At 38.7% G+C, this 20,134-nt stretch overlaps 1 protein-coding gene across 1 annotated transcript in view; it reads right to left on the bottom strand.

Moving 5' to 3' along the window:
• Positions 1 to 20,134, bottom strand: part of LOC114648454 (filamin-A-interacting protein 1) — a 208,681-nt gene that overhangs the window by 30,999 nt on the left and 157,548 nt on the right. Inside the window, 13 exon segments of the mRNA XM_051925552.1 lie at positions 807 to 1,024; positions 9,124 to 9,231; positions 9,233 to 9,997; positions 9,999 to 10,133; positions 10,135 to 10,551; positions 10,553 to 10,633; positions 10,635 to 10,751; positions 10,754 to 10,912; positions 10,914 to 11,054; positions 11,056 to 11,247; positions 11,250 to 11,392; positions 11,395 to 11,584; positions 11,586 to 11,940. Coding sequence (XP_051781512.1) covers positions 827 to 1,024; positions 9,124 to 9,231; positions 9,233 to 9,997; positions 9,999 to 10,133; positions 10,135 to 10,551; positions 10,553 to 10,633; positions 10,635 to 10,751; positions 10,754 to 10,912; positions 10,914 to 11,054; positions 11,056 to 11,247; positions 11,250 to 11,392; positions 11,395 to 11,584; positions 11,586 to 11,940 — 3,001 coding nt within the window. The 3' untranslated portion in view covers positions 807 to 826.

Raw genomic sequence — 20,134 nt, 5'->3', positions numbered from 1 at the left:
TTTAATTAACAGCAAGAATCAAAGCCTAATTAAGCAACTGGTTGGAGTGAAATTGGTTGGAGTTTCAGGCCCTGACTTCTGTTGGCTCACTCACTTCACAATTCATTTCTTTTCGGGTGCCATTTAAGGAAAGAAATGAAGCAATACAGAGGAACGATGAAGAAATTCAGGGGAACAAATCTCAATTAAAATGAAAGGAAAATGAGTTAATTAGCAATAAAAACAGGTCACTAATTAAGAAAAGGGTTAGAATGAAAATCTGCAGCCACTGGGGCCCTCCAGGACTGGAGCTGGGGACCCCTGCCTTAGGTTATAACATCAAAATCACTTTTAAAAGTGAAATAGTTGTTGTTCACTATTTATCTATAATGCCTAACTTTGTAAAACTGTAAATACTAAAATCCACTGCTTTTAAACTAAGATGCAGACCTCTGATATATTTTGAAATGTTCTTTTAATATAAGAATACACAGTACAAAAGATGGAAAATAAAAGAATAAAATATACCATGGTTAAAATTGTCCTGCAATGAATTAGTAGAAAGATTATTTGGGACAAACAAAACAACTGCAGATTTCACACATCCATTTACCTTCTTAGATTTCCCAAGGACCAAAAAGACCAAAGTGTTAAGCACTTACTGATTCCTATTTGAATTACTAAATAACCAAAACAGATGACAGTTAATGTGTTACTTTCACTTAAAAATGGGTTTATTTTCAAAATTAGTTACATTCTTTACAGTAATTAACGGGGAAGGGATTCTGAGGGGTTTTTTCCATTATAGCAGTAAAACCTGCACATACCCCTCAACAGGCTCCTGCCCTCAGCCCTTTCCTCCAGCTAGAGGCGTAGAGCTGCTGACTGGAGACTTCTTCAGTTCAATTTTCATTGACTGGCTCTCAGCACGGGACTCTAATTTTGTCACATTTGCTGCTCCCATCACTGGTTTCCCTGCTTTCATACCTTTTGACATAGGGATGCGTGTGGGTGCGGGGCGAGCCGATGGCCCATCCTGCCCTGGCTGCGTAGAAAAAAAAATAAAAATAGAGAGAAGAAGAAAGAAAAGTAAATTTAATTTCAGTGAAAATGACCTATAAATAATCACAGCACACAATTACTCAGCCGCCAGAACAAAACAATTCACTCATTTCTTTGTGAGCTGTAAATACAAGTGCATAGAACATAATAAACTCTTGTTGAACTTTAAGCTTCTGCAAATTTAAACAGCAGCAAAATCAACAAAGTGTACTAAATATGGAAATCAACAAACTGGATCATATAACATCTGACAAAGAAGATACCCACCTGGTACTGTAAAGGCTACTTCATCTTTTACCATATGAAAAATTACAAGTTCAGAAATGACTTTATTCATATAGAGGTATTTTGCTTGGCTTTTCTCTACATTCATATAGAGGTGAAATAGTTATTGATTTTAGTGATTTGATTGAAATATATCTGTTTGAATCTCCGGCTGGAAGAAAAGAATGCTTTAGTATAGTATAATACTAAATTTGCAAATGCTCATTTGAGGTAGAAAATCATATAAACTTTTAAAATACATTGTTTTGAAAAAAGCACAGTCTGAAAAAAGCCTGGATGTTTTTGCAGTCTCTTTTGAAACTATGAAAGTGGCCTTCTGTTGAGTTTTAGCCTGTATAAACATTCACTGCTCGGGGAGAAGGGACTTTGTACATTTTTTTTTTTCAGTTTAGCAGCTTTACATTTATGACTCAAGTCACTAAGGTTAGTTTGGTATTTCGTTTCATAATGGTGGCAAAAATTATACCCCTTTAATTTTTCTTGAGACATCAGACACACAGATGCCTCACCACCTATCACAAACATACAGTACAGTATATTCTGTCTGTGATCGCTCCTCAGCTCTCTTCCCTGAAGTTTTCATTTTTTCAATACATGCTTTAAAATGCCAGCAATTTAAAGTGGTAGACAACTTGCAGTCATTATGCCAGTCTAGTAATAGACTGGTCAACAAAAAGTATTAATAGAATTTGTTCTTAACTTATGCTGCTACTGTAATTTTGTGGTAGTAAACCCTCTAATCTTGGCACCATCATTGACCATTCAGTCCATCAAGCTTGTTTGTTTGACATTTACCCCTGGCGGACCCCCAATATGCCTGATTGCTACAGCTTCAGGCTGCATATTATTCTACTTGTGTTCAGTTACAGTTACATTCTTATAATAAACGATGCTCTACACAAAACTCTGCTGGAGATATATGCATGCTCAAATCATATTATTTTCTTATGCCACATGCATTCAAATTAACTCTTATTTTTATGCAATGCTGGGACACATACTAAATCACATACAGTATAGACACAGTGGTTTATCGACAGTTACACACTTAATTTGTTTGCTTTATTTCCTAAACTGTGCCTACTTTGTACCTATTACATTCTGTGCTAATATTTCACATAGCCCATTCTAATGTCTCAGCCAGGTGTCCTCCACTAATTGGGATTTGTACTCATTATTTTATGTCTCTTTTGTTCATTTTTGATTCCTTTATGTAGATTATGGGCATCATTTTTTATTTTCGGTTTTGTCTATATATGTAAGCTGCCTTTGCTGTGTTCCATGTGTTTTGTAGGTGAGACTCCAAGAGGCAGGGCTACCTGCCAATCACCACCAGGAATGGAGGAGTTTCTAGAGTTCCTGGCAGTTCATTGTGAATGTGCTCTGGAGTCAGTGAGTTAATTGTGTTTTTGCTGTGCTTATTCATTTGGTATATTTGATCTTAATGCTCTGTGTTTGACTACATTTCTGGGTACTGTATTTGGACTTTGTTTGCATTGAATTACCTTAATGTTATTTGGCAGTTCCTTTGCTTATTGTGCTCCACTGAGCTTCATTGTTATTGAAGAGCATTTTGTGGGAATATACTGTACTTTTTATTTCATAAAGACTAAGACTGTCCCCCTCTAATGGGTATTATTGGAAGTTGTTTAGAACTTGTTAGTGCTTGGGACTCCTAGTTCACGACACCAGTGAAGTGAGATTCATGCCAATTGGCAGTGTAATGCTTGTTGGTGCAGAATGCACATATGAGTTTCATTATACTTTGTACACATAACAATTAATCTGACTGAACTGATTACAATGGATTGTATTTCTCTAAATTATAAAAAAAAATCTTGGAAGGAGACGAGACGTGATTGTCTCAGAGACACTTTCACGTCCCACGAGACAAGTCTTTGTGCCAAGTGATGTAACCACGCCCATGGCCGGAAGACCCGCAAGACAAAAGCTTATGCAAAGAGATTTGGAAAGTCCTGTGTGTTATGTCAGACACATTTCTTGTAGAGAGAAAGAAACAATATTCACTCACGGGCAGTTATATGTTGCATTGTCACGATGTAACTCCAAACACATTCAATGCAATATTAATGAAAAATGTAAAAGCGAAAAGAGATCAAATATATCAACATAGGTGATATGACAGAAGTGCGCCGCGCGAAATGCAGATCACGGCACGGCAGCAACAGCAAGCCAGCAGCTGATCGAGCAAAGATGGAAGTAAAAAAACTCTATGTATTTCCCATTATATCACCGTTTAAGAGGGGGTGTCAGAGGAGCAATCGCGTCTCCTTGGGGTGCGTTCAGCCCCCTTCTTCACAACGCGAGCGGCAGAGACACAAAGTGGTTGCCGCGTAGTGGAGGTGGGGGGTGGGTGAGTGAAGCGAGCAGGGGGCAAAACCCCCTAGTTTTATAAAAGTGTTAGACTTTTGTAGGAGCCAAGGCCACCTGCAAATCTATACTAAGTTCAAATTATGCAAATTATTTATGTGGCATCTCATGTGCATGCATAATAAAAGAAATACTGAGAAAATGAAAAAGGCAGATTATACAATAGAGCCAGATCATAATGAAACAGAAGTGTCACAAGCTACTTACCAAATATATAGCTCATACTGGGTGACTCTAAGTGTTATATGTTTTTCATTGATTATTTCCTACTTGTCTATAAAACAGACATCATTTCTCATTTGGGCATCAGCATTCAATATTGTCAATTATTGGAGACAATTAAAATGTGAAATGATGCCCCTGAGGATGAAAGGTCCCCATGGAGGAAATCAAGCAGGGATGTGAAGCTCACAGCACAGTATCCTGCTAAAATGACTGGATTTCACAAAAATGTTTTGCTTTTTAATTTTTTTTCCTGCTAAAATGACATGGATACATTGCTTTGTGACATGTATAAACTCCCAAGACACAGACTAATACATGGTACCCCTCTTGGCTTGAAACATTTACATCTTTGGTTAATTGTAAAGCTTTTGTTTTCATGTTCGTATCATGGCCCATCACCTCCATTTTAAATATAAGGACAGGCTATGTATTTTTTTTTAATTTATAAAAAAAATGCTCCACATGTGGCAACTTAACATATACCACGATTGTGCAGAAATAACTTTGACCTAAAAAATACCAAACCTATGCTATAACTACAAATGGTACAGTCTTATTCTATGCCATATTTAGCCAATCTATCACAAATCATGATATAACAAGCCAAATGTAACACATTCTGGATGATTTTGTGGTGGGCCTTGAGTATGACACCAGAGCAACACAGATTCAAAATGTCTTTGGTAGAATCTGGCACGACCATAGTTTGAACTGGTAGCACAAAGTGGTCTGCGACCATGAGAGTTGACAAGATGCATGTTGTATGGCATTTGATACCTTATATATTTCAGCAAATAAATTTGAATATGGCAAGTTATTGGCATTATAAGAAGGAACAGGTTTTTTGTGGTGTTTTCTAGAACTAGGGCAAGAAGGGCAGCAGGCTCTGAGACAGGTCTGGGATACTGTAGTGCTATTTCTACTTGCTCATTTATCTGGATAGTATATGTTTTTCACTTTCCTGCATGTGGTCATCTAACTCAGGGGCTCTTAAGCTTTTCCACACTATGAATCCATACTTTATTAGAGAGGTAAAAGAAAGAACTTAATTTGTACAACACTGGGTTGTAGTTCTTCTTTAGGGCAGATCATCATGGTTTTTTTTTCTAATGAATGTGGAAAGCATTACATTCCACACAAATTCTCTGATGGTACCCTAGTACCACAACATTGTTAGATGGTTAACAAATAAAAAAGCAACTAATCATATGATTTGCAGTAACTAAATGCATTTTTGAAACATATGTGAGCAAAAATGAATTTTAAAAGTAAATGTAAAGTAAATTACAATTATTTATATAAATAAAGTAAATGTACAAATGTAATTAAAATAATATAACATTGTTATTTAAATTTTGGACATCCCTCTAAGATATTGAGTTTATGTGTTTCAGCAGCTTTGAAACATATGTGAACAAAAATGAATTTTAAAAGTAAATGTAAAGTAAATTACAATTATTTATATAAATAAAGTAAATGTACAAATGTAATTAAAATAATATAACATTGTTATTTAAATTTTGGACATCCCTCTATGATATTGAGTTTATGTGTTTCAGCAGCATTCATTGCTAACAGGTATATACTGTATGCACAAGCACATAGCCATTCACTCTCCATTGACAAACGTTGGCAGTTGAATGGTTCATAAAGAGCTCAGTGATTTTTTAAGTGTGGCACTGTCATAGGATGCTACCTTTACCACAAGTCAGTATGTAAAATTCCTGTTCTGCTTGATCTTTCCTGATCAACTGTAGTTGCTATTATGGTGAAGTGGAAGAGTCTAAGAGCAACAACAGCTCAGTCATCACCGATCCTCTTTTGGATCACTAACAAAAGAGTTCCAAACTGCCTCAGGAAGCAACATCACCCCAAGAACTATACTTTGGGAGCACCATCAAATGGGTTTCCATGACCAAGCAGCCTCACACAAGCCTAAGATAACTATGTACAATGCCAAGTATTGGCTGGAGTGGTGTAAAGCATGCTCTCTTTGGTCTCTGGAGCAGTAGAAATGTGTTCTCTGGAGTGATGTATGACACCTCACTATCTGGCAGGTCTGATAGATGAATTTGGGCTTGCCAGATGCCAGGAGAATGCTACTTTTCAGACTACATAATGCTTACTATACAGTTTAGTGCAAGAAGGATAATGGTCTGAGGCTGTTTTTCAGGGTTTGGGCTGTAGACTTTGTTTTCAGTTAACGATACTGTTACTGCTAAAGAATACAAAGACATTTTACGTAATTGTGTGCTTCTCATTTTGTGTCAACACTTTAGAGAAGGCTCTTTCAATTTCCAGCATGACTGTACCTCTGTTCACAAAGCCAGGTTTGTAAAGATAATGGTCTGACAAGCTTGGTGTGAAAGCACTCGAGTAGCATGCACAGAGCTCTGACCTCAACTCTACTGAACACCTTTGGGGTGAACTGTAATGTCAATTGCATCACAGATCTTCTCGACCAACATCAGTACCTGACCTCACAAATGCTCTTTTGGCTGAATGGGCATATTTATATCCATGGTTTTGGAATGGGATGTCCAACAAGCTCATATAGGTGTGTTGGTCAGGTGTCAACAAACATTTGACAATATAGTGTGTCATTTCTCTCAGCTCTGCCCTCATTTTCCTCTTTCCCTGTATAACTCAGCCCATCCTCTGGTTTAGTTCTCAGTGTCACTTAATCTTCATCTATCACATCCATTTTATCTTCATCTATCGCAGGGGTGCCCACACTTTTTTGGCTTGCGAGCTACTTTTAAAATGACCAGGTCGAAATGATTTGATATATACTGAGTATACTTTATACATAAAATATATGTAGTCGTACCTTGCATAACTGAATAACCTTTATGGTACAATAACAATTCAATACATTTATGGTCACTACAGTATTTGGATTTAATAATTTTCATGTGGGAAAAGGCTGACTCGCATAAATAAGTAGAGGCAAATAATGCAGTCAAGAAGGTAGTATGTTTCCTCATGTTTGGGTACTTTTTCCTCTGTGAGTAAGTTCCAAAACTGTCCAAGAGCCCCAGACTTTAGCTGAATGTCATCCTGTAGCGTCAAAATCTCATCCTCCACTATAGAGGAGTTTTAGGTGAAACAGTGTTGCAATTTTTGATGCGGGTGAATCACCCTCAATATCTTTCCTAAATGGATAGCACTTAAATGTAGAGATTGGCTCAAGTAAAGCTGAGCCTTGAAAACCGTCTGTCAAAGTAAAGTCTGACAGGCAATTTTCAATCTGCTCTGTGTAGCTTATGCTGTCAAGTTGTGCACACTCCTTCCATTGCGTCTCCAGCTCTGACGGGAGGTTTTGGATGTTCCCCAAATCAAGGAGCTGAAGCTTTGATGACAGAGGTTGCATTTTTCATTTGAAAGCATTAACTGAGCTAATCATATAGACCATGGAGTTCTCTTTTCCTTGCAACTGTAAATTAAGCTCAACATGTGGTCAGATTGGAAAAAAAATGCCAAGTCTAGCGGCCCATTGATCATTATTAAGTTGCTTGTATTCTGCATGTTTAATGACAAGGAGAAACTCCTTTTTCTCACGCCAGGGGTCTTGAAATCTCAGCAGGAATTTCACCCTAGCCATCTGTCTCAACGAAGGCCTCTTTTTATCATCTCTCCATCTTGGAAGGACTTCTTATGCTTAATAATTGAGTGACCTCAACCCGGAACGATGCTTCAGTATGTCTGCCTTTGCTTTTCAATTTAACCGAGTGAAAAGTGACAGCTGTCCGATTAACTGCGATTTTAGTTCCCTCTCCCTTCTCTTTCTCAGATCGCTTTTCGGAAGGAAGTCAGTTTCGTAGTTTTTATGAACTGTTCGAAAGTGCCTTTCCACATTTTCCTTCTTTGGAATAGCAATGATAGATTGACAGATCAGACAAACGCACTTTGATTGTAACATTGTGAGAAAAAGAATCCTCTTCCAATTCCACATCCAGCCCATACCCTCCCCAAACAAATTTTTTTTTAAATCCCTTCTTTAGTCGATATAAATTGGAAGGCTAACTAGATCACAGCCGGAGTTTTGTAGTAGCTCGTGCTTTTGATCATGCGTGCGGGATGACCAGTGTGTTAGAAAAAAAGAGATCTCAGACTGGCTGCCCTGTATGTCAATCAAGTGGCAAATGCCTTAGGGAGGATATACAGTATGATAGACTAACGTTTAAAAAAATTTTTTTTTGAATGCAACGTGATCTGCCTGCACTACCTTTCCGATCTACCAATCGATCGCGATCGATGCATTGGGCACCCCTGATCTATCACATCCATACACCACTTAACACTTAACAAAACTTGTTCAAGCATTTCTTTTTTATTGTTGTCAGTGAATGTAATGTTGAGATTCAACATGGAAAGTATGTCAAATCATTATTATGTGTTCTCAGTTGCTAAATTAGAGCAAAATGTTAGTAAAGCAGGTAATGTGACTGTTTTCATCACTGACTAGTTTATTTCCTCAGTGTTTTCAACGCTGAATAGTTTATTCCCCTACTTTCACTGCTGAAAAGTGCTAATTAAAAACAGATTTTCCACTAAGAACAGCTGAATAATGCAACCTAGCCATGAATTTAAAAGTTCATTACATTCAAATTACATCATTGTGCATTGGATAAACGGCTTTCTGACCCCACTTGGCACTTTTGTGAAAAGTCGCTAAGAAGCCAGACCTTAGTTCATTGTATGAAAAAGATAAAAGCAACACAATTAATGTAAACACAGTTTTTTTTTTCAACAAATACATGCAGTGAATTAAAAATTACCAGCAGTACCACATTCCATTATCAAAGGAACAGTGGACATGTATTATTCACAGCCAAAGGTACAGTGAGATTAGATCAGGTTTCACTTGGAGGAGAACCTGTTCAAAGTAAGGCACAGCACTGTATGTATTAACAATGCTTCTAAGATTATTTTTACTTTAATTTTAGTTCTGTTAACTATCCAAAGTCCAAAAATGAAACTGAATGCTACTGATCCCATTAGATTAGAACCAGCCTGGTTTGGACTGGGGTGGCAGTAAGTGGTACATAGATATAAAACATATCTTCCTTTGCAAATTATTTCAGAAAATCTGCATTAGAGATGCTATTAACATTTATTTGCCTTGCATTTCCTTATAAATTCTATAAAATTATCAAATGATTACTTCAATGAACTTACCACTGACTGTGTAGTTCTTGTAGAGGCTGTAGTGATTGGTGTGATAGTGATGCTACTCATTACTTTATTAGGTGTCGTTTTAGAAGTACTAGAATGATGAGGTGAGCGTTAGGACAGTGCCTGTCGTCACTTCCTTGTTTTCTGTTGCTAAGGTCAGTGGTCTCACGGTGATTGTCGAGTTAATACCTTCTGGTGATGACATGGAAGACCTCTTGAACTGGGGCCCCAGATGAATGTGAATTTTGTTGTCCTCTGTGGTAATAATGTTTGCATTTGAGTTGTATTTTCTGATAGGTGTTGGAACTGTCTGTTTCTCTGGAGTAACTTTAAAAACAGCTCTTCCCATAGTCATTTCCTGAGGTTCAGGTGATACTGATATATCAGGAGCTGCTGACGTGCTGACTGTCATTATTTGGATTGGAGATAAAGGTCGATCCGCAAAAGATGTCCTTCCTCTTTCTGGAGACTTAGCCCTAGAAATAGCAGTAATAGTAACAGGAGACATAGCACGCTCAGCCGAGCTGGGGCTCTCTCCTACCTTGCTTTTTGGAGAAGTAACAGTGGGCGTAGGAATGATTGTGATGCGTGGCTTCTGAAGCCCTAAGGTTGGGATGACAGTAGTGCTTGAGAAGAAATCCTCTGATGTCGGACTAGTTATCTCAAGAGTGGCAGTGCTGTTTCCATGATCAGGAGTGACTCGGATATGTAATGGCTGTCCCTGTTTTTGCGAAACCACAACTTCAGGTCTGGCTGAAGTCCCATTGGTTTGAATTGATTTTTCTGCACCACATGAAAGAAAGGATTCCTTCTTCTTCATCCAAGGAATCCATGATTTTCTCATGCTGAGCTCACTTGCAGCAGGAGGGTACCGGTCGGAGAACAGCTGGCCTTTCCATAGGCTTTTTGAGTCCTCTTTGACGCAGGTTATTCATTATGTGATTCTCTTCCTGAACAGATTTCCTGATAAACACAGCAGGTGTGTCATCATCAGCAGTTTCATTGAGGACTGTTTTCAGTTTGTACCCCTGTTGAGGTAACTGGAACTTCCAACATTCTTCGGCCATTCATGCTTGGTCTCAGTGCTCGACTATAGCGTTTGGTAATCTCTAACTCTTTGGACAAATTTAGAACCTCCAGACTCATAGTTTTATTTTTGTTTTCTTCTTCTATAAACCGCTGCTGAAGGACAGAATAGTCTACTTGCAACTGTGACAGCTGATCTTCCTTATTCATGAGTTCATGAATCTTTTCCTTCAATGCCTGAACATCGGCCTTCAGATCTCTGGTTTTTGCTTCCTCCATTTTGTACCGTTGCAGTAATTCAGTCTCTTGGCTCACCACCTCTCCTTTTTCTATTGCCTTGTTACGTGCAATCTGGGTTTTCATCTCTTCTAGTTGCTGAGACAAGAGATTGGCTTTATCTTGCTCAGCTCCTATATTTTTTCTCCAGCAAATCATATTCATCCTCTGTTTTCATCAGATCACCTTCAACAACCTCTAGCTGCTTGAGGGCGATTTTTCAGTCTATCAATTTCAAGTGTTAATTCGTTCACCTTGTTATCTTCTAGTCCAGACACTTCCAGCTCTTTCTTAGCCCTGTTTCTGGATGACTCTCTTTTCAGATTCTTCCTAAAAGTTCAAGTCTTTTCTGCGTAAGCACAAGTTTTGAGTTTAGGTCCTTTGACGTTTCGTCTTCTTGCCTTAATCTCATCCTGAGCTCATCTTTCTCTTTTGTCAGTGTAGACATTTTTGCTTCCATCTCTGACTTTAATTTCAGCAGCCTCTTACTTCTCTTCTATAAGTTTTTCTGTCACCTCCATGACTTTACTCTGTTCCATCTTGAACATTTGGTTGAGATCTTCTGTCTTTTGCTCTTCATGCTTAATTTTTTCAGCCATGTTTTTTCTTTCATCCACTAACATTACTGTGAAAGGACTTCAACTTTGTTAGGTCATCTTTTAAGCTCATTTCAGTCTTTTCCAACCTCGTCTCTGTAGACTCTAGCTCTTTTACTCGTGCTTTCACCACTTCCAGTTCATTAATCAGATCTCTGGTTAAGTTCTTTTCTTTTTCCAAGCTAGAATGCAGCTGGGAACATTCAGACTCTACTAACATTAAATGCCTACTTCCAGCTTTTCGAGTTCTGCCATTCTCTTATGCAGCTTTTCAACTTCAAGCTTTAGCTCTTTACTGTGGCTTTCTTCATTTTGCAGTTTCTTCCTTAGCTCTTTGCACTGTGATTCTGTTTTGGTTATCTCTTCATCTTTGCTTCCATCTCCAATACCCGCTTGCGAAGATTCTCTACCTCTGCCATAAGACTGGAGTTCCCACATTCTCCTTTACTTATCTTGTCTCGAAGCTCTTGCAACTCTTCCTCTGCCTTTTGGAGTACCTTGTTTGTCTCCTCAAGTTCTTCAATCTTGCGTGTCAAACTGGCAAGCTTTAGCCTCATTTGGCGGGTACTGGGCTTCCTGATTGGCTAGCTTAGTGGTCAATATCCTCATGCTCCTGCAATATTTCTGTGCTTTGTGTTCCAGCTCAGCTTCAAGCTTCAGTATCTTCTGGGTGTCCTCTTTAGTTTTACTATTAAATGATTTTACCTTCTGCTCCTTTTCTTGGAGCTTTTGATTTAAGTCTTGCAGTTTTTTTGACTTTGCTGATCAATCTGTTCAATGTTGTATCTGCCTTTCATCCACCAGCATCAGTGCAAATGACTTCAGCTTTACAAGCTCATCTCTCAGTTTGTTGAGTCTCTTGCTGTGCTCTTTTTCTTTTCTAGCTTGATAGGCTTTCTCCTGCTCCAATAGTCGTTTTAATCTGTAACAAAACATATTTACAATATTCATTATGTTGATATGCTGCATGTCTCTACATTTAAAGCTACATGTCCCTGATTTCACACTGACAAGAAATTCTTCGCTACTTGCGAAAACCTAAAGAGAAAAAATGGTTTCCACTAATGGCTTGATCTTGAGTCCCAGAAAAATCCAGCCTCACCAAAAAGTTTTTTTGAAAGGTGAAAACCTTAATGATGTTTTGCATTTACCAGTTGAAATAACCAGTCTGAGGTTGTTGTAGGGTTGTGCAGGATGGTAGCATGTCCAACTATGAATCAGCATCATCATAGTTTGACTCTGCCTGTATCCGGCCTGTATCCTTTTTTATTTGGCTGAATGCAACTCTGGTGTCTGTACTATGGGGAGTCAATCCATGGTAAGGGTCTGAGTCTTCCTGCATGCTGGACTTTTTCTGTGGATTAAATTCAGCTGTTGTTCAAGAGTTAAATACATCTGTTCTCATTCCACTCAACCCTCTGTCTCTCTTTCACAATTTCCTGTCATTGTTCAACTGTTCTCCATTAACCAAAGAAATGCAAGTGCTGCATAATTCTGTGATTACATTCTATATAATAGGAAGTTATTAATCCCTTGAACAAACTTGTTTAAACATAGTACTTTGTCTATATCATAAATGTTTTGAATTGTATGTATAGTTCTGTGAGAAATTTAGTACAGTGTGTTTGAATTTCTTCAATTTGAGATCCAATGTTCACTTACTGACATGATGATCAATGTTAAAAAAGTCATATAACCCAAAGACTAGGACTTTCAGTATATGTAGCTTTATAATAGCATAACTCTAAAAATATTCAAAAAGACAGCAAGTAAAGAAAAATGGCTGTTAAACCTTGTCACCATGTGACAACAAACCACCATCTACACCAAAAAAACTTCATATCAGTCCTCAGCTATTTAGCTCTAACCCTTGTCATGTCACTTGTAGAAATTCTCAGATGATTCTGCACTTATAGGGTGTATTGACAAAGGAGGATGAAAACGATTTTAGGAGTTAGGTGGAGAACTTTGTTTCTTGATGCAAAGAGAATCGTCTGCATCTTAATTAACATCAGCAAAACAAAGAAACCAGTTATTGATTTTCGATGCCCCAAAAAGCCCCTATGTTTGGTCACTATTCAAGGAGTGAATATAAAGGTGGTGCACTCATACAAGTACTTGGCAGTCCACATTAATGTCAGGTTGGACTTGGCCTCAGAACACAGAGGAACTACATAAGAAAATGCAGAGCAGGCTCTTTACCCTTAGGATACTGCATTCCTTTAATGTGGGAAGTGACATCCTTCACATTACTTAACTGAGAATGGTAAACCAGAAGGCACAGACGCAGGTCTCGGTAAACCAGAAGGCACAGACGCAGGTACACGGCGATGGACGCAGGTGACATAGTGCGCAAGTGCCTACCAGTGCGCGTCTCATAAACCGCAAGCGAAGTCTGATTCCACCGCGAACGAAGGAGTTACGGCTCAGAAACGAAAGAGCTCAACTAACGTAAATAGGACATGAAGCAACAACGCGCCCATAGCTAACGACTAATGACGCAGCCACACAGAAAGAGGATTCTGCACTGCACCCCAGATCAAACGGAAGACACTACGGGGTCCACAAAGGTCCACAAAGATAGAACGGAAGGCTGTGAGAAAGTACGAAAGGCGCAGGCGCCTACAACGCACTTCTGAACTAAAACGTCCACACTACACAGCATGGTCCGGGTATTAAGAATAAACGAACTCTTCGTATTAAACGGTACGGCATCCTCACACGTCCAAACCATATAGCATATGTGAATCACATTACAGTGATGCATTATTAACAGTACAACCACAGAAAACGCTCCGTATTAAAGTAAGTGCAATTATCCATATTACTAACGGTACACAATGGATAACTAATGGAGTCACGGTCACGGCTCCAAAACGATCCAGGCTCAACTAACGGAGTTACAAAAGCGAGCCCGCATGGATAAAAACAAATAGACGTAGGCGCCTACAATGCGCGTCTGAAACTGCGGAAGCAAAGCAGCACGGGTTCAAAACGAAAGACCACAACTGACGGAGATACAAAAAACGAGCCCGCCTGGATAAAATCAATGAACGCAGGCGCCTACAGCGCACGTCTGAAATGCCGCAAGCAAAGTGGGCACTGCTCCAAAAAGAAAGAGCTCGACTACGGGGCTACAAAAACGAGCCCGCCTGGATAAAAACAAATGAACGCAGGCACCTACAACGCGCTTCTCAAACAACGCAACCAAAGGAGTCATGGCTCCAAAACAAAACATCTCAACTAACGGACATACAGAAGCGAGCCCGCCTGAATACAATTAATGAACGTAGGCGCCTACAACGCGCCGCTCAAACAGCGGAGTCAATAGATAAATGGCAAAGAAAGGAACGACAGACGGCTGCTAAACAATTCCGCCAATTAGCTGACAACACATTCTGTAATGAGTCCACTATTAGTGAACATTCATTAGGATTAATGAATATACTTCCTTTGTTCGTCATCTACACCTTTACACTCCAATATATCTCATACATTCATCAATGTATTTCGGGTTACCCAACACCGGGGGTAGGCGAGCGAAGGCGAGCAGGGGGCGGAGCCCCCTTGTCTTCTATAACTCAATGCTGTGGTCTGCTGGGCCAGTAATAATCACTTTAAGAGAGGCCCACTGTATCAACAACCTAATTAAAAAGGCAAGATTCATTATAAGATGCACTCTGGACCCCCTGGAGGTCATAGAGAAGGACAGAATTAAAACAAAACTGAATGCCATTATGAACAATTCTGCACATCCTCTCTCTGACACACTAACACTGAGTACTTTCAGCCAATGAATTATTTGGCAGAAGTGTGTCAGCGAAACGCTACTGGGGCTTCTTTACACCAACAGCAATATGTTTGCATAATGCTTCTCTGTGACTGGGACTGCCAAGTTGGAACATTTCTTTCTTTCTTTTGAATTTTATTGTTTTATAATCATTCCAGTGTGTGTGTTCAGACCAAAGTGTGTGTGTTTATTTATTTACTTACTTATGTATCTCTCTATTTATGCATTTATTTATTTAAAGAGCTTCTGTAAAAAAGGCAATTCCCCTGGGACAAATAATTGTAGGAGACAGATGGGCACCCCGGCCAGGAGAAGGGATAGTTTACCACCCTGACGATAGTACAGGACAGAACAAATGTTGAATTGGCCAGTGGGACAGAAAGAAGCTTCTGTGATCAGTTCAGCTGGCATAAAATAATGGAGGCACCAATTGGAAGGCGGAGTTGGGAGTGGAGATAAATAACACTCAACTGAAGGAGTAGCAGTGTGCTGAAGAGAGGGAGAAATAAAGAAGAGAAATATGGTATTTAATCTTTGTACAGGGTACTTGTGTAATAAAACCCCCTTTTATTTGAATTCGGGACTGTGTTTGTGTGTTCGTGCTTGGAGTTTGGGGCTCTGTGGTGCCCCCTAGTCTTTATACTATCTATCTATCTATCTATCTATCTATCTATCTATCTATCTATCTATCTATCTATCTATCTATCTATCTATCTATCTATCTATCTATCTATCTATCTATCTATCTATCGTGGCCTGTAGGGTGCCCTCCAGCTCCTCAAACCCAACACTGGCAGACACAAAGCACAAATCCAGCACAAGTACAGGCTTTTTTTTTGGGAAACTCTTACCACAACTGTTTTCCACAGCACAAGTACAACACAGTACCAAAGCACTGCAGTAAAGTACTCTTTGTTCTTTCTTCCTTTCTTTCTCTTTGTCTTTTTCTCTCCTCATCCCTGCCTCCACTCCTCCCAGTAACCTTCTCCAACTGTGGCTCCTGGAATGAAGGCAGAAGGCTTCTATCTATCTATCTATCTATCTATCTATCTATCTATCTATCTATCTATCTATCTATCTATCTATCTATCTATCTATCTATCTATCTATCTATCTATCTATCTATCTATCTATCTATCTATCTATCTATCTATCTATCTATCTATCTATCTATCTATCTAATCCCTTTGACGAGGATGGCCAGTTAAACATCACCAATTTGCTGAACAAGTCATTAACATGTCTCCAAATGTAACATATATTTTTAAACAATTGTAAAGTGCCTTGGGAAGATGTCAGTACAGAAGGGCACTAGTGCAAGGAATTAACTGCTGAACTCAAATGCCAAATATTACTTTTATTTTCTGTAACTTCTGAACATTCCCATTTAGTTAAACACCTGTGAAGTCCTTTTTTGCATAACAGAGTGTGTCAGAATGTAGAACATGCTGGGTATCTCTGGCACTGCCCTCCAGTGGTTCAAGTCCTATCTGACTGATAGGCAAGAGTTTGTTAGTCTTGGCAACAGCAGATCCAGCTCAGCGCCAGTCACACAAGGAGTCCCTCAAGGCTCTGTCCTCGGTCCTCTTCTCTTGTGTATTTACATGCTTCCCCTTGGCCATATTATACGTAGCTATGGACTGGGTTATCATTTTTATGCAGATGATACTCAACTCTACTTCAATGTTAAAAGTGGAACTTCATCAGAGCTTTCTCAGCTCACAACCTGCCTTAGTGAAATTAAAACCTGGATGGAGCAGAACTCTTTAAAATTAAATTGCAACAAAACTGAACTCCTGCAAATTGGGACTAAAATGCAACTTAATAAAATTAGCTCTTTCCTAGTCCATCTTGGCGGTTATCTCATCAGACCTGCCTCTACTGCAAAGAATCTTGGTGTCATTTTTGATTCCTCCCTCTCTTATTCCGCCCACATAAATCACATTAAGAAACTTTCTTACTTTCACCTCCGTAACATATCCCGCGTTCGCTCCTTCCTCTCCTTCTCTAATGCTGAGAAACTTGTCCATGCTTTTATCACATCCCGCATCGATTATTGTAATTCCCTACTGGCAGGTGCCCCTTTAAATCTTATATCACAGCTCCAGCTTATTCAAAACTCAGCTGCAAGAGTCCTTACTCGAACCAGCAGCAGCGAGCATATCACACCCATCCTGCTCCATCTTCATTGGCTCCCTGTGTCTTACAGAATCGAATGTAAAATCCTACTAATAACCAACAAAGCCTTAAATAACCTCATGCCAAACTACATCAGTGACCTTCTCCATCACTATGTGCCTGCCCGCCCACTAAGGTCCTCTGATTCTGACAATCTTGTTGTACCCCTCACTAATCTACACTCCATGGGTGACAGTGCCTTCAGCTATATAGTGCCCAGACTCTGGAATGACCTACCAAAATTAATCAGGTCAGCGGACTCCATGACTTCTTTTAAAAAACAATTCAAAACTCATCTGTTCAGAAAGGCTTATAGCTCTACTTGACTTTATTACCCTTCTCTCAGTTTACCTCTCTGTCAGAATGCTCATGTAACCTGTATGTGTGTGTGTGAGACAATTAATTATGTTGTCTGTTAGGCTTTTTCTCTGAATTCACTGTCGTAATCTTCTTTATTTATTTATCTGGTTTGTACAACGCTATATACTGTATACCCTGCCGTTCTTTCTTATATTCTGTAAGTGCCTTGAGAATGGAAAAGGCGCTATATAAATAAAATGTATTATTATTATTATTATTCTCCTGTACTTTGTAATGTCCTGCTTATTAATTTAATAAGACAAACTTTGTCTTTAGTAAAGACCTGATTGCTAAATGATTATTATTTAAATGTAAAGTAACTTAAAGTTCAGTATGATACTTGCAAAAAAAAAAAAAACAGCAGAACATTCTTCAACCCGCTTAATCTAAAATACCTGTTAATATGTATTTTAAAAGTCATTATGCATAGTTATGTCTACAAAATACAATGAGAAGTCTGTGGGCTCAATATTGAAAGCTGAACAGCTTGGATGTATTTTTTGTTTTGTGGGTTTGTGTGTTGTAATTTACCCATAATATTTAAAAAGTGTATTTATTTAAACATACTCATCATGCTAGGTGTAAAACAAGAAACAAACCCTGGACAAGGAATCACAGGGCACACACAAACAGCCAGTTTGAATTCACTGACTAGCCTTATGAAATCAACTTTGCTTTTGCATTTTTGGTTTAAACATTTGTTTTCTGACTATTTCTCCCGAATTAAGTGAATCAACTTATTCATGACTAAGATTTTATTGTGATGTGATTTTAGCATTTCCTGGTCTCATTCTCTACCCTATCAGTACTAGACACTCTAGCATCTAACGTCCATTACAGTAGGCCACCCTCTTATTACAGAGAAAATCTCATAACTACAGAAGTTTGAAACTGTCGGGCACTGCTCCTAATCTTTTACTTTATACTGATCAAAACACTTTTAATACAGTACAGGCAAATATATGATGACAGTACTCAATCATTCCAGTTTGTGTCAAGCTCTGTTTGTAACAGTTTGTACCATTTGTTTTTAGTTGGGTCACTTCTTACTTTCAAAGATAGTACTCCTTCATATACACACATTTTCCTTCATTCCTGGGACAATTCTATTTTTATATGGTTCAGTTGCGAGATGAAATTTTGAGATATAGCATTCATTCATACGCTGATAACATTTACCCATATTTCTAAATTAAGCCAAATGAAACTCTTCCAGTTATATCATTAATTAATTGTTCTAAGGAAGTAAAAGAGGAGGTGAGTAAAAATTATTTGTCCTTACATTTAGAAAAATAAGAAGTTGTCTTAGTGAGTGATACCTCCCTGAATAGTAAGGCCATATGAAAAAGTCTTAACTTGAACTACTTGAATTTTAGTATATCTGAAACAATCCAAAATGTATTTATTATTGTGGATGTTTAAATAACCCTTTGACACCTTATTTCCTAATGAATTATTAACTGTTAAATTGTTCAATTGAGACATTCTTTTTGTAACATCTGAAAATGACGCTTTATTCAATTATTTTAAGTAAAAATAACTGGTTATGCGGGAAGCACGGTGGTTCACTTCCCGGTCCTCCCTGCGTGGAGTTTGCATGTTCTCCACATGTCTGTGTGGGTTTCCTCCGGGTGTTCCGGTTTCCTCCCACAGTCCATCCATCCATCCATCATCCAACCCGCTATATCCTAACTACAGGGTCACGGGGGTCTGCTGGAGCCAATCCCAGCAAACATAGGGCGCAAGGCAGGAAACAAACCCTGGGCAGGGCGTCAGCCCACCGCAGTCCCACAGTCCAAAGACATGCATATTAGGTGCATTGGCAATCCTAAATTGTCCCTAGTGTGTGCTTGGTGTGTGGGTGTGTGTGTGCCCTGCGGTGGGATTTGTTCCTGCCTTGCGCCTTGTGCTGGCTGGGATTGGCTCCAGCAGATCCCCGTGACCCTGTGTTAGGATATAGCGGGTTGGATAATGGATGGATGGATGGATAACTTGTTATGCTTCACTGTCAATCAGTTCTAATCACTCTTTTCTACTTCCACAATTAATTTAAAACACCGCACTAAAAATCATAATTGAAAAGTATAAAACTCAATTTCTTAAATCATTTCACAGGATTCTAACTAAGGCTACAGGAAATTTTTTAAATCCTCCTTTTTGCTTATAAAGTCATTAGTATTTTAACGCATATACTTTTCTTACATTTTTTACAACTTATCATTGATGATACTCATAGCCATACACTGAGATCACAAGATGCAGAAATATTTCAGATTGTAAGAATAATTAAAAGAGATGTAGGAAGCAGAACCTTTAGCTAAAAGCATTAAAACTCTGGAATGATCTTTCTTCCAATATTAGAAAAGACTTTTAATTATGACAGAAACGTCATTTGCCGGTGCCATAATCCACTGTAGAGCAGCTAAGCTAAGACAGTTGGATCTGGAACATAAGGCATTTTGATGGATTAAGAAACTATATACTGTATGTATTTGTTTTATTATATAACTATATTCTAAAATGATCAGCACAACATTAAAATAACCTGCTTAATATTGTGTAGGTTCCACTTTTCCCACCAAAACAGCTCTGACCTGTTGATGCATGGACTCCACAAGAACTCAGAAGGCATCCTGTGGTATTCTGGCACCTAAACATTAGCAGCAGATCCTGTAAGCCCTGTAACTTGCAAGGTGCGGCCTCCATGGATAGGACTTGTTTTTCCAGCACACACCACAGATGCTTGATTGGACTGAAATCTGGGGAATTTTTTAGGCCAAGTTAACAC

The sequence above is a fragment of the Erpetoichthys calabaricus genome, chromosome 3, assembly GCF_900747795.2.
Source record: "Erpetoichthys calabaricus chromosome 3, fErpCal1.3, whole genome shotgun sequence".
NCBI lineage: Eukaryota > Metazoa > Chordata > Cladistia > Polypteriformes > Polypteridae > Erpetoichthys > Erpetoichthys calabaricus.
Note: the sequence above shows the minus strand (reverse complement) of the source record. Positions and strands in the feature narration are given on the sequence as shown.